Below are 16,039 nucleotides of genomic sequence, written 5' to 3'. Positions count from 1 at the left end.
AAACCCAGTGGGAAAATTGACAGTGTCAATGCTTAACCTTCTATGATTCACGGATCAAGCTTTTGTGAACCACTTATAATTCAGCTCCTGGCACTTAAGTTCACTCAGTCTGCACTGTGCGAAGGAAAGAGGAGAACTTAAACCATTCGGGACAACACTGAAATAGCATTGTCTGTGCACAGAAAATGACAGGTATAGGTGTTCAAAGTCATTTTGAATCAGAGCTTTGTTTTTGGGGAATGTATTGGAATATCCATTGGATTGGATTGGATTTGTTTATTGTCACGTGTACTGAGGTACAGTGAAAAGTATTTTTCTGCGAGCAGCTCAACAGATTATTAAGTACATGAGAAGAAAAGGGAACAAAAGAAAATACATAATAGGGCAACACAACATATACAATGTAACTACATAAGCACTGGCATCGGATGAAGCATACAGGGTGTAGTGTTAATGAAGTCAGTCCATAAGAGGGTTATTTAGGAGTCTGGTGACAGTGACTGGTGACAGTGACAGTCTCCATACAAGAGACTTGACATAAAATAAACATTGCAGGAACTGGACGGGTAGGAAGAGAGCTTTATGGCTTGCAGGAACATGAAAGCAGTCCACAGCATCAATACATGAACTGCTGCATGATTCTTTGCTTATAGCTATACAAGAAAGAAACAACACAAAGTTTGTCTCCATGCCACAGAAGGACCAGCGGCATCTGTAATGTAAATGCAACATGGAAGAAGTGGTACCATCGTCAAGATAGGATTGAGGGGGAGGGTGCAGATAGCATGCCCTATGAATTGGCCACAGGAACATCAGAGAAGTCCCTCCAGAAAAGAAAGGAAGTTCTCCCAATGTTCGGGCCAAAATATATCCTTCAATCAACGCGTAAAAAATAGCTGGTCCTGATTTAACCCCCTTGTTACTTGTGGGATCCTTCTCTGTGCAAACTGGCCATCATATTTCCCATGTTACAACAGTGGTTACCCTTCAAAATACTTCTTCCTTTACTGTAAAAATTTGGGAACATTTTGAGGTCATGTACGACACTATATAAATGCAAGTCTCTCTTTCTTTCCTTGCTCCTGAAAGTCTTCAAGTGAGTCAGTTCTGTTGTTCAAGAGGCCACATTTAATCCACAGTTAACAATTGCGACAAATGTGCCAGGTTTTGACATTGCCATAATTACTTGAATTATCAAATAATGACAAAACACTAGTCTAGAATTACTCTTCATTTGCCAGTGGCTAGATGAAATACAAAGGTCACAAACTATACAGTTATCAATATTCTAGTCTGGTGCAAAAATTCACACTTTTGTCCCGCACTTTGAACCAGATAGCATGAACAGTGACTGACAATTTGTTCGCAATTAACGTGTTGAGTTTGAAACTTAATATCTGGGCAATGTACTGCATACACCTCAGGAGATGGCAATCTGTCTCAGTCGTCCTGATTTTAGTGGGGGATGCGGTACAAAGAGTATACATTCAGTCGTAATATCCATGGTGGAGATTGCCGTGACCAGTCCCATCCTAGATCTATTATGGTCTCTCTAACAAAACATACAGTAGTTTCTGAAAATACCTAGCACTTCCCATTAATACTTCAAACAAGAAACATGACATGCATATTTCCATAACGCAGATCGGTTGATCATAATTTTCCACAATATAATTAATTATGAAACAATGTTAGCTGATTTATTTGTATTGTTAAGGGATGGCTAGAGGATCAGCCTACAGAAATGAAAGGGCCTTCAGAAAAGAGCAGAGAGAAAAAAACTTACCACAGCCTTGAAGAAATGGAAAGAAGGAAAAATTCTGCATTAAAAAGTATATATACTACTGCCAAGGTGAACCAAACAATTAAGCAATATTACACCCAATTTAGTGAAAACATTTGGTATTTCTATGGTTTGACAACACTTGCAATGGTCATACATTACACAGTCCATTAAACTATACGTGACTGAGTTAGATAGAAAAGCCAAGAGAAGTTTGGAAGCTGTACTGGAGAAAAATGCCATTAGTTAACTACAAGTACTTGTTGCAGATTTATAAATATTCATGACAGACACTATAACACCCAGTTACATTAAAGAGCTGTGCCGAGTGGAGTTGAACTGCCTGTTATCAAATATTCTTATGTCCTTGGATCTCCGAATAACTGAGTTATCCCAGTTTTCCCTGTACCGAGGCCAATAACACAGCTACTTTTAGAAGGAATTGTAAATTGCAATTTTCAACTTGAAGATCCCTGGGCGCGATTCTCCAAGACCCGCGGCGGGCCGGAGAATCGTCGCAACCATGTCACGCCGCCCCGACGCCGGCGCGCAATTCTCTGAGGTGCGGAGAATTGGCGTCATTTGCGCCTGCGTGTTTGACTCAGTGCCGGTCGCGGGCTGCTGTATGCGGCGGGGCCGAGCGGCTGGGCGGAAATAGCAGAATCCCACCGGCGGCGTCCACACCTGGTCGCTGCCGGCGGGAACCCTGCGTGAAGGGTCGGGGGGGGGGGCGGCCTGTGGGGGTGGGGAGGGGGCTCCGTCCCCGGGGGGGGGCCTCCGATGGGGTCTGGCCCGCGATCGGGGCCCATTAATCAGCGGGCCAGCCTCTACACCCCCGGGCTTATTTTGTTGCGCAGCCAGCCCCTGAACCCCCACGCCATGTTGCGTCGGGCCGGCGCGCTGAAGAGGGGAGGGGGGTAGGGGAGGGGTAGTGGGGGAGGGGGGGAGGGGAGGGGTGGGGGTGGGGGAGGGTTTTAGGGGGAGGGGGGAAGGGGTGGGGGGAGTGGCGGAGGGGTGGAGTGCGGAGGGTGTGGGCAGTGGAGGGAGGGGATGGGTGGGAGGAGACTGGTGGGGGGGAGGGGGTGGAAGGGAGGGGTGGGGGAGGGGGGCAGGGAGGTTGGGGAAGGGGTGGGGTGGGAGGGGGAGTGGTGGGGGGGAGGGATGGAGAGGATGGGAGAGGTGGGGAGCAGAGGGGGTGGGGTGGGAGGGGTGGGAGAAGTGTGGGGGAGGGGTGGGATGGGTGGGCGGGTGGGGGAGGGGTGAGGGTTGGGAGTAGTTGGGGCAGAGGGGTGGGAGGGGAGGGGTGAGAGGGGTGGGGGGAGGATGGGGAGGGGTGGGGGGGTGTGAGGGGTGGGGGAGGGGTGGGGGGGTGGGGGAGGTGGGGGGGAGACGGGTGGGAGGGGCGGGAATTTGGGGGGGGAGGGTGGAAGGGAGGAGGGGGGAAGGTGGGGGAGGGGAGGTGAGGGGGTGGAAGGGAGGGGAGGGTGGTGAAGGTGGGGGAGGGGAGGGGGGAAGGGTCGGCAGGGTGAGGAGGGAGGGGTGGGAGAGGAGGGAGAGGGGTGGAGTGGGGAGGGGGTGGATTGGGGGGAGGGGTGGGGGAGGGTGGAGGGCGGTGGGGGAGGGGGGTGGGGAGGGGGAGGGGAAGGGGGAGAATGGGGGAGGGGGAGAAGGGGGCAGAGGGGGGGAAGGAGGGGGTGGGTGGGAACGATGATGAGTTGTTCGAGAGTTGGGGGTGGGGGTGTCAGCACATTCAGGGTGAGGGCTCCCATGATATCATTTCTGAGTTATTGGAAATTCCTAGTTCCACCGTAAATTTATTCTTTCATGGGATGATTGTTTCCCATCCCTATTTGTCCTGGGACTTCCAGAAAGTGTGAGAGAGTGGGGGCAGCAGAGAGTGAGGGCCTCAGACAGTGAGGGTGTCAGAGTGTGAAGGCTTCAGAGAGTGAGACTGTCAGAGAATGAGGGTGTCAGAGAATGAGGGTGTCAGAGAGTGAGGGTGTCAGAGTGTGAGGGCGTCAGAGAGTGGGGGTGTCAGAGTGTGAAGGGTGTCAGAAAGTGAGGACGTCAGAGAATTTCCAAGACCATCATGACCCTCAATAGTAATGAACATCTCAGCCCCCACTGCTGTTGGAATCAGAAGATCTGGGCTAATTTTTAAAAAACTGTTTTCCACAAAGCATTTCAAAATAAAATGTAAAGTTATGCATTAAATATGCTCAGAATATTTATAAAAGAAATTCAGCTCTCCCTGACGGGAAGAGTGCAGACGATGAAGATGAACGTATTGCCAAGGTTCCTCTTCCTGTTTAGATCCATCCCAATCTTCATCCCCATGGCCTTTTTCCAAAACATAGACAGGCTAATCATGGCGTCTGTGTGGGGGGGCAAGAACCCGAGAATTCCCAAACCGACACTGCAAAGAGGGAAAGTCAGAGGGGGCCTGGCTCTACCGAACCTACAATACTACCACTGGCAGCAACGACAGAAAAAGTGAGGGGATGTGTACAAGAACCCGACACAGATTGGGTACAAATGGAGGAGGCATCCTGTAAATGAACAACCCTCCGGGCCCTGGCCACAGCAGCACTCCCATCCTCCTCAACAAGGTACACAACGGGCCCAGTGGTAGCGGCCACGCAGCTTCCTGGGTACTTGGGGGCAGTTCGTCGGTCTGTTCCAAAACCTGTTCGAGGCCAGCAACGAGGAGTAAGCCAGGGAAAAAAAAAAAGATGAAGAACCGAAGGACTGCACAATCCCGGGGGGGGGGGGGGGGGGGGGGGGGGGGGGGAGGAAGGGGGGGGGAGGAAGGGGGGGGGGATATCATAGACCGATCCAGAGGGCAGCAAGACATATATACAGTTCGTCAAATGAAGGACAAAACAAATCTCTCTGTAAAATAAAGCACATTAGCGTGGGCAAGAAAAATGTAATGTATATAAGTAACAACTGTTTATAAATATGAGAAAAGCCAATAAAAAGATTTTTTTTAAAAGAAAGAAATTCAGGCAGATATGGCACCGATAGTCGTAAAATACTGCTACGAATGTGAAATAAGACTAAAGCCCTTATTGTATTTTTAAAAAACTATTCAAAATTGCATTCGACACTGGTTTTGATGCAGTGCACATTTATAATACTCACTGCAACTCAAAGCACACAAATGAATAAAAGTAAAACCGGAGAATGTTGTGAAACTGAGTGTCACATTATAACATTGCACTTACCTGTCCATAAAAAGCGACTCGGTAGTATCTTCCAAACAAGCGTTTTTCAGAATGAACAACCTCTGTAATCTTATGATAGGATCGATGAATAGTATAGTAGAGTTCTGACAACCTCTGTAATGAATTAAATGGTTTATCTTAACTGAGAGAAAAATCTATTACTGACTTAAAAAGATGAACCCTCTTATTATTGATTTGACAACATGGGTAAAATGCAGAACAATTAACATGTAATGACATGGCACGGTGGCACAGTGGTTAGCACTGCCGCCTCACTGTGCCAGTGACCCAAGTTCGATTCCGACCTTGGGTATCTCTCTATATGGGGCGAAATTCTCCCGAAACGGCGCGATGTCCGCCGACTGGCGCCAAACACGGCGCCAATCAGACGGGCATCGCGCCGGCCCAAAGGTGCGGAATGCTCCGCATCTTTGGCGGCCTAGCCCCAACATTGAGGGGCTAGGCCGACGCCGGAGGGATTTCCGCCCCGCCAGCTGGCGGAAATGGCGTTTGTTGCCCCGCCAGCTGGCGCGGAAATGAGGCGCATGCGCGGGAGCGTCAGCGGCTGCTGACAGTTTCCCAGCGCATGCGCGGGAGAGTCAGCGGCCGCTGTCAGTTTCCCACGCATGCGCAGTGGGGAGAGTCTCTTCCGCCTCCGCCATGGTGGAGGCCGTGGCGGAAGGGAAAGAGTGCCCCCATGACACAGGCCCGCCCGCAGTTCGGTGGGCCCCAATCGCGGGCCAGGCCACCGTGGGGGCACCCCCCGGGGTCAGATTGCCCCGCCCCCCCCCCCCAGGACCCCGGAGCCCGCCCACGCCGCCTGGTCCTGTGCTGTGGGGGTACTCTTTCCCTTCCGCTCCGCCACGGCCTCCACCATGGCGGAGGCGGAAGAGACTCTCCCCACTGCGCATGCGCGGGAAACTGACAGCGGCCGCTGACGCTCCCGCGCATGCGCCGGGAACCTGTCAACGGCCGCAGACGCTACCGCGCATGTGCCGCATTTCCGCGCCAGCTGGCGGGGCAACAAACGCCATTTCCGCCAGCTGGCGGGGCGGAAATCCCTCTGGCGCCGGCCTAGCCCCTCAATGTTGGGGCTCAGCCCCCAAAGATGCGGAGCATTCCGCACCTTTGGGCCGGCGCGATGCCCGTCTGATTGGCGCCGTCTTTGGCGCCAGTCGGCGGACATCGCGCCGTTGGGGGAGAATTTCGCCCCAGGTGCAGCTCTAAGCTGTTTCAACTCTGGTTATTCCTAACAAGAGTTGTCAATATTACAGATATCCAATGACAGCATATGCATAGTACCTACATATTGGAAAATGATAGTTTCCAGTTCCATTGCCTAGCAGCTTATGGACATTAAGAATACAAACTTCTTTTCCGTTCCACTCATATATATGGGCACAACACAAGCTTCAAAGAATCATACAGCATAGACAATAGCCATTCTGTCCATCATGCCTGTCAACTGTTATGGCTGGCTGAGGATGATTGAGTTGGCTCCCTTTTTTGTTCAACCCCCTTGGTTGACCGCAACAAAGGTTTGTTTAAAATTATTGCCCTGTCGTTACCTATTCCCAATCCAAATGTACTTACGTGGCTATGAAGAGCTAAAGGAACCAGGCTCTCTTGAGTCAACAAACAGTATGTAACAGACACGACACCCGACACACACAAAACCACACACACACAAAAACACACACTCACACACACACTCACACACACAAAACCACACACACACACAAAATCACACACAAAACCACACACACACACAAAACCACACACACACAAAAACACACACAAAACCACACACTCACACACACAAAACCACACACACACAAAACCACATACACACACAAAACCACATACTCACACACACAAAAACACACATACAAAACCACACACACAAAACCACACACACACACAAAACCACACACACACACAAAACCACACTCACACACACAAAACCACACACACAAAAACACATACACAAAACCACACTCACACACACAAACCACACACACACACAAAACCACACACACACAAAACCACACACACACACAAAACCACACACACACAAAACCACACACACACAAAACCACACACACAAAACCACACACAAAAACAAAACCACACACACACACAAAACCACACACACAAAACCACACGCTCACACACACAAAACCACACACACACAAAAACACATACACAAAACCACACACTCACACACACACAAAACCACACACACACACACAAACCACGCACACACAAAACCACACGCTCACACACACAAAACCACACACACACAAAAACACATACACAAAACCACACGCTCACACACACAATACCACACACACAAAAACACATACACAAAACCACACACTCACACACACAAAACCACACACACACAAAACCACACACACAAAACACATGCACAAAAACACACAAAACCATACACACACACACAAAAACACACACAAAACCACACACACACAAAACCACACACACACACTCACACACACAAAACCACACACACACACTCACACACACAAAACCACACACACACACACACACACACAAAACCACACACACACACAAAATCACACACAAAACCACACACACACACAAAACCACACACACACAAAAACACACACAAAACCACACACTCACACACACAAAACCACACACACACAAAACCACATACACACACAAAACCACATACTCACACACACAAAAACACACATACAAAACCACACACACAAAACCACACACACACACAAAACCACACTCACACACACAAAACCACACACACAAAAACACATACACAAAACCACACTCACACACACAAACCACACACACACACAAAACCACACACACACAAAACCACACACACAAACAAAACCACACACACACACAAAACCACACACACAAAACCACACGCTCACACACACAAAACCACACACACACAAAAACACATACACAAAACCACACACTCACACACACACAAAACCACACACACACACACAAACCACGCACACACAAAACCACACGCTCACACACACAAAACCACACACTCACACACACACAAAACCACACACACACACAAACCACGCACACACAAAACCACACGCTCACACACAAAACCACACACACACAAAAACACATACACAAAACCACACACTCACACACACAAAACCACACACACACAAAACCACACACACAAAACACATGCACAAAAACACACAAAACCATACACACACACACAAAAACACACACAAAACCACACACACACAAAACCACACACACACAAAACCACACACACAAACAAAACCACACACACACACAAAACCACACACACAAAACCACACGCTCACACACACAAAACCACACACACACAAAAACACATACACAAAACCACACACTCACACACACACAAAACCACACACACACACACAAACCACGCACACACAAAACCACACGCTCACACACACAAAACCACACACTCACACACACACAAAACCACACACACACACACAAACCACGCACACACAAAACCACACGCTCACACACACAAAACCACACACACACAAAAACACATACACAAAACCACACACTCACACACACAAAACCACACACACACAAAACCACACACACAAAACACATGCACAAAAACACACAAAACCATACACACACACACAAAAACACACACAAAACCACACACACACAAAACCACACACACACACAAACACACACACACAAAACCACACACACACAAAAACACACACAAAACCACACACACACACAAAACCACACACACACAAAACCACACACTCACACACACAAAACCACACACACACAAAACCACACACACACACAAAACCACATACTCACACACACAAAAACACACATACACAAACCAATCACACAAAACCACACACGCACACAAAACCACACAGACACACAAAACCACACACCCAAAAACACATACACAAAACCACACTCACACACACAAACCACACACACACACAAAACCACACACACAAAACCACACACACACACAAAACCACACGCTCACACACACAAAACCACACACACACAAAAACACATACACAAAACCACACGCTCACACACACAAAACCACACACACACAAAAACACATACACAAAACCACACACTCACACACACAAAACAACACACACACAAAACCACACACACACACACAAACCCACACACACAAAACACATGCACAAAAACACACAAAACCATACACACACACAAAACCACACACAAAACTACACACATACAAAACCACACACATGCCCCAAAACGCACACAAATCCACACACACACAAACCACACACACACACAAAACCACACACACACACACACACATGCACAAAACACACACAAAACCACACACACACACAAAACCACACACATGCACAAAACCACACACAAAACCACACACACACACACAGAAACACACACACAAAAATAGTTTCATCTGTGAACTTTCTTTTTGACACATTCTGAGATATAAATCAACAGGTAATGTTTTTTTAATATTTCTGATGAGAGATAGGAAACTTTTCACCGTCTGTACAAAAACAGGAGATTACAGTCCAGCTTTTTGTATTTTCTATATCTTTATTTCAAGTGTCCCTGTTTGAAGTGGGCCTTGACATTTCTTTGGGTGCGAATTTCCATGGGTGGGATTCTCCGTCCCGCCAGACCCGTTTTCTGGCACGGTGCGCCCCTGCTGGCAGCGTGATCTTCCACCCCGGCAGCCAGCCAATGGGGTTTCTCATTGTGGCCAGCCCTACTCCGTCAGGAAATCCACGAGCGTGAGTGCTGCTGCCGGAGAATCCCGCAGCGCGTTCCCAGGACAGGTCTGTCAGCGTAATCCACATAGGAATTTTCAAGTATTCATCATCTTTTGACCAGTGTCTTTTTTGTATTAAAAAAAAAACACAGGTCTACCTTAAAACATTCAATATGCCCGTAGGTAGTTGGTGAGTCTGTAGCCCACTTTCGTGGCACAGTACTTTGAAAGCTATTAAATTAGCTTCCTTCCCCACAACCTGCGAATGTTTGGTTTCACATATATATCCAATTCCCTTTTGAGAGTTAGTATGGAATCTGCTTTCATCATTCTTTTAGCTGCCGATCCAGGTCATTGCAATTCATTTGTTAAAATGCTCTCTTGGTTCTTTTGTGAATTATCATAAATCTGTATCATTTGGTTACTGACCAATCTAAATTTGGTAGATTTTTTAAAAATAGTCAAGAGGGGTCAGATTTTGCCTGCGAAGTATTGAGAGCTAAGAAGGGGGATTAGAAACAGCAAACGAGAAACCAAAAGAGTATGGAAGAGAGCGAGAGAGAAAGGGAATGTATTGCACGAAATGGCAGAAATTTATCAAAAAATTATGTTGGCTTCTTGAAGGAATTCATTCAGATTTAATAAGATATTGAATGAAATGAATGAAAATCGCTTATTGTCACAAGTAGGCTTCAAATTAAGTTATTGTGAAAAGCCCCTAGTCGCCACATTCCGGCGCCTGTTCGGGGAGGCTGTTACGGGAATCGAACCGTGCTGCTGACCTGCCTCGGTCTGCTTTCAAAGCCAGCGATTTGGCCCTGTGCTAAACAGCCCCATAAATTAGATATTTATTTGATTTCCTTTCCTCTCTCAGTTCAACAGAAATATTTCTGACTGAACTTTTAAACCTGAGATTATCCCCTCAGGCAAACATTATAACTTATATTGAAGCTTTTTAAATTCCTATCTCCAGCAATAGCCAGCTTTTGTAGAGTTACAATAACAATGACTCTGGTGAGAGAAAAATCATATGAAATTATGGATGCATAGTGGTCAACAACTGTTTCATCTTATGAAAACACAAATGTTATTAAAAACTGACAAGCAAAGACTACAATATACCTTAAAGTCTCTCTTCTTCTCATAAACTAGAATAACAGGCTTGTAGACATTTGCAATAAGTTCGTGCCGTTCAGATTTCCACAGGTAATCAACACATGCTTCCAGCTGCTCCACAAGAGTATCCTATTTACAAAGAGGAAAAAACAAAGACTGAAGATCTTTACCTTGATATTCACACTAACACAATCGGACAAACTATAATAACATTGAGGTGGAAAAATACATTAATGATTAGATTGAACAGAACCTAGCTCATATAGAGAAAGACAAACATGAAGCAGTGCTTCAAGTATATATTGAGGATTCTGAGGTTCATATTGACAAAAGGGCATTCATCAAAGCCATTGGAAAACATACCTAATGCCTAAAGACAATGGGTGGCACTAGCTTTGGTTCTAATGGTCCTTTTACTTTATTGGAGTGGTGATGGTTCCCCACAGTGGCACAGTAGTTTGCACTGCTGCCTCACAGCACCAGGGACCAGGGTTCAGTTCTGGCCTTGTTTGTGTGGAGTTTGCACGTCCTCCCAATCTCTGCATGGGTTTCCTCCGGGTTCTCCGGTGTCCTCCCACAGTTGAAAGTTGTGTAGATAAGATGGATTGGCCATGCTAAATTGGCCCTCAGTGTCCAAAGATGTGCAGGTTGGGTGGGTTATGGGGGTGAGCCGGGGAAGTGGGGCCTGGATGGTGTGCTCTTTCAAAGGGTCGGTGCAGACTTGATGGGCCGAATGGCCTCCTTCTGCACTGCAGGGATTTTATGTGTGTATCCAATAAAGCCACGAAAAGCAATTTCCAGTACTAGTATCCATCTTTTTCATCAATTTATATAGATCTGCTATCAAAACTCCTGGCTCTCATAGTCATGGTTTAATGCACATTATTTTGCTTGTGCATCAATATAAAATATCTCATTGCACGGCACACAGGATGGTTCACTATCTTTCAGAACTATCTTTCAGGAGTTCTATGTCCAAGCTTTGTTTAAAATCAATTTATTTCTTGCATTTGTAAAGGGATGAATTTTCATTTGGTGCCAAGCGGAAAATGGACTGTCATTGGTTGGGTGATTGTTTTATACCCCACATGAGAAATTCACTCGTAGTAAGTTCCTATACGCCTGTCCCAATTCAGAAAATGGAGACACCGTCTAATACGTTTGTGAAAGACATACATAGACTTGTGTAGAAATCACAAGGCAGAAACCTGCTAGTTTCCCAACCAGTCCACACTGGAGTTTATTCTCCACATCAACAGCATTCCTAATCCAAAAAGCTGCTCCTCTATTCCTTTATTCCCCTTTCCTTCAACTCCCTATTTCACTTGTCGAAAAGTTGACAAGGTCTGCACTTCATTTGTTAACTGTGCATTCCATGGGCTCTCAGCACTGTATAAAAAACATTGCTTCTGCTCTCTGTCCAAAATCTCCTCTGCTTAATTTGATATCCATGTCTCAGCAGGAATGGTCATGGCAGTACAGTAACTTTCAAATGAGAATTGTTAGGGGGCTGGGGGGGGGAGGAATCCAGGACTGTTTTGGAGAGCCCAGCAAAGAAGCATTGGGCTGAATTTGCTAATTCTGTGATGTAAAGCTCTGTGACCGAAGCCACCTAGTTTCACAGCAAGAAGGAATAAACCCAAACTTGCAACTCCTGCAACCCAATGCAAGCATTCTATTAAGTGACTGCTTATAATTAACTCAAATAATTCTTTACATTAGGGTGGCCAATGATTCCAACCTCAGTATATGGAGTGTCCTGCATTCCACAGTCTTCCTTCATTGCCCCTTCTTCTTTCACATTGGGAGTAATAGTCTGAAAAGCTGACCATCCCATTGAAAACAAACCTGCGAGAAAAGGTCATGCCAAACTCAATTACACACATTTTCATCTTGATCAACATGTTGACAGGCAAAACAATTTCAAATAACGGTAACTGAAGACGATATTGCAAAGGAATATTTTACTTTATTCATTCTTTTTATTAGTAATATTTTATGTATAATCTTTCACTTAATGTAACAAAACTCAACGGCACATTCTTTTAATCTCCAGTATTATTGCACTAAATTTGTAAACTAAACAGCCCAAAATGAATGACCATTACTTCATTCCCATTAAATATAGACCATAAATATAGACCAAAAAATTCAAAGGTGGCACAAAATTGTGTAGAATTGATGAATTCAGGTATATTGCACATGTCAAAATTTGACTCCTTCAGTTTTATACAAAGGATGTAATTGGGCACCAGGACACTGGCTATAATCAACCATAACATGCTCAATATTTGTGCCAGGGATAACAGCTTTCTTCTAAATTGGAGTACTCAAAACAAAAACCCACAATATTTATTTGATGGAGGATCATATCCTCAGATTTGGTGCTTTATTGTGAGACAAGATACATCTAACTTCTGGAGTATCATTGCACAATAAAACAATGCAAAATGGAGTGGCATGCATCCAAAGGAATTATTCTGTTGACGATTATTATAAGGGAGAAGTTCATCATGAGCAACAGACCAAAGCAGGTGACACTGCATAAGACACCTGTAAAAATGCAAATTGCAGTGGATGCTGGAAATCCTCTGTTTGTCGAGCAGCAACTGCAGGGAGAGAAACCAAATTAACTATCCAAATATGGAAGTTTGAGCTGAATTTTCCAGCCCTTTACACTGGCGGTATCTTCCGGTCCAGCCAACGTGAACAGAGATTTTACGGCCTCGCTGTGGGTTCCCCGATGGTGAGGGGACTTGACAATTCTGGCCCTGAACACTGCTTCTCTTCTAACAGATGCTACCAGATCTGCTAAGTGTTTCCAGCATTTTCAGCCTTTATTACCTCATGTGATACCTATTATAATATCGGCCCAATATTGTTCAATTTTTTCAGAATCGGCATAGGATTATATGCTTTCAACTTTCTCCCCATTGGACCTGACCTGGCAACTATCTGAGACTGAACCAGACTGTTGACAATTTTAATGTCATAGTTAACTCCGAGATGAACCACCGCTTGACAACAAATCCACGCATCATTAAGATCACCTATTTTCACCTCCAGAACATTGCCTGATTCCACCTACACCTCAGCTCAGCTCATCAAACCCTCATCCATGCCTTTGGTATCTCTAGGTCTGACTATTCCAATGTAATCCTTGCTGGCCTCACATATTCTACCCTCCCATGAATCGGTGGTCATTCAAAGCTCTGCTGCCTTTGTCCTTAATTTGATATCCATGTCTCAGCAGGAATTGCATCAGTTCCCGTTCATCCATCAACCCCGTGTTCAATGACCTACACTGGATCCCAGTCAAGCAAGTTTAAAATTCACATTAATGTTTTTCAAATTCCTCCCCCCTCCCCATCTCTGTAATCCCCTCCAACCTCCCTACCCTCCAAGATATCTGGGTTCATCTAATTCTGGCCACATAAACAAACCTAATTTTAACTGCTGACGATTGCTGGCCATGCCTTCAGTTACCTCGGCTCTAAGCTCTTGGTATTCTCTCCCCAAGCTTCTCTTCCCTACTTTAAGATCCTCCTTAAAACCTGTCTCTTTAACCATGGTTTTTACCATCTGGGTGAGAATATGTCTCAGCTCCCCTCTGATCCTTTTACTTATTATGTCACTGGGTTATTACCTTATCGCTAAGGGAAATAAGCCATTTGTATCTACTTGGTCTGGGTCCCTCATTATTTAATACACTTCAATTTAATCTCCCTTCAGCCTCCTCTGTTCCAAATAGCAGACTACTCAATCTTTCATTACAGTTAAAAATCTCCATTCTTATAGCAATATTCCTTCTCCTTCACCAGGTGGGAAAGAATTCCAAGAATCATTGACCAATTTCAAACACATATATCTCGGCAAATAGTTATAGAACAAGCCATCTTGAAAACAATAAAGCATAAATGACCCAGTATACGGGGGAAATATAAAAATACATTTTAAAACATTACAGTTTATGTTAAGAATAAACATTTTAGGTGCTTATAATCTGAACAGAATCAATAATCCAAGGTTAAAAGAAAACCCTGCGTCATTTTTAAACTGGCAAATAAAAGTCTGAAAATTAGCAAATTGATTTAATTTTTTTTAGGTCAACAACATAATTTTCTATTTGTTCTGTAGGACAATAATTATATTGTACTACATTGCAAGTTTCATTTAGAGGTGAAAGAGATTACTTTTTACGACAAGTTGGCATAAAGAAGCCTTTGCTACTTTGGGGTGGTGCTTACACATCCTTCTTACAAAAGCCAACAAAAAGGAAAATGAGTATGCAATATTTACATACGAAAGGAAAATGAAAAAACCCCATTAATATTAACAAAGCACGCAGTGTCAGAAAAGCAAACCAGTCGACATGAAAGTTTAGTGTAGTCTTGCTCAAGCTGTAAATTATAAATTAGTACTTGGATCTATTTAAACATATTAGCAAGAAGTAATCATCAAAGACAGTAAAGCACTACAGTGTTAATGAAATATGCATGGAGTTGCCCTTACACACATCACAAAGCACTGTTAGATCACTCACTTCGTCCTTCATTTGATGTTAGTAATTGGTTACTGTCAGGGTTATGTGATTCTTCAGAGAAGGTGGTTGATAAACGAGTCACTTCTGTTTTCCAATAACCTATAGCAAGGCAGTATTATAATATGATACTACTGTTAAAGAAGCAGATGATTTTACAGTTTATAAATACATTAGCTACATCCTACAGTTTTGTCAAAATAAACCTGCCCAAAATTTGCACTTTATTAATAACACCATTAATGTGGACAGCTGTCATTTCATAACACTGTAATTTCATAAGGAATTCAAACCCAGTTTGCGAAGGTTTCGTATCTCTGCTGGTAGCTCGCCTGCTTTGGGCCAGACGGCCCCACATTCAAATCCCATTCCAGGGCTTGAAAATCGCCACAAAGGTTTATGATGTGGCCTATTAGGTTGCTAGTCAGCCTGTGAGCCTTCCAGCACTCCACCCTATTCTTAAAGAGTGCGAAGATACGAGAAACAAACAGGCCAAGTTTTGGTTCAAACAACACTGGGAAAGCTTCCCAAAAAAATCAGACCAGGATCTTCTG

General features: G+C 44.9%; 1 protein-coding gene across 7 annotated transcripts in view; it reads right to left on the bottom strand.

Annotated features, from left to right (window-relative positions):
• Positions 1 to 16,039, bottom strand: part of dock10 (dedicator of cytokinesis 10) — a 526,558-nt gene that overhangs the window by 47,165 nt on the left and 463,354 nt on the right. For 5 of the 7 annotated variants that reach the window (XM_072474508.1, XM_072474505.1, XM_072474506.1 and 2 more), the window contains exons 46-49: positions 15,489 to 15,587; positions 12,687 to 12,793; positions 10,952 to 11,074; positions 5,011 to 5,124 (exon numbers count right to left, since the gene is read on the bottom strand). In XM_072474508.1, the coding sequence (XP_072330609.1) occupies positions 5,011 to 5,124; positions 10,952 to 11,074; positions 12,687 to 12,793; positions 15,489 to 15,587 (443 nt within the window). Of the gene's footprint in view, positions 1 to 5,010; positions 5,125 to 9,671; positions 9,899 to 10,951; positions 11,075 to 12,686; positions 12,794 to 15,488; positions 15,588 to 16,039 lie in introns of those variants that run through there. The other 2 variants (XM_072474511.1, XM_072474510.1) reach the window with 2 other exon arrangements.

Source organism: Scyliorhinus torazame, chromosome 14 (genome assembly GCF_047496885.1).
Source record: "Scyliorhinus torazame isolate Kashiwa2021f chromosome 14, sScyTor2.1, whole genome shotgun sequence".
NCBI classification, from domain to species: Eukaryota; Metazoa; Chordata; class Chondrichthyes; order Carcharhiniformes; family Scyliorhinidae; genus Scyliorhinus; species Scyliorhinus torazame.
Note: the sequence above shows the minus strand (reverse complement) of the source record. Positions and strands in the feature narration are given on the sequence as shown.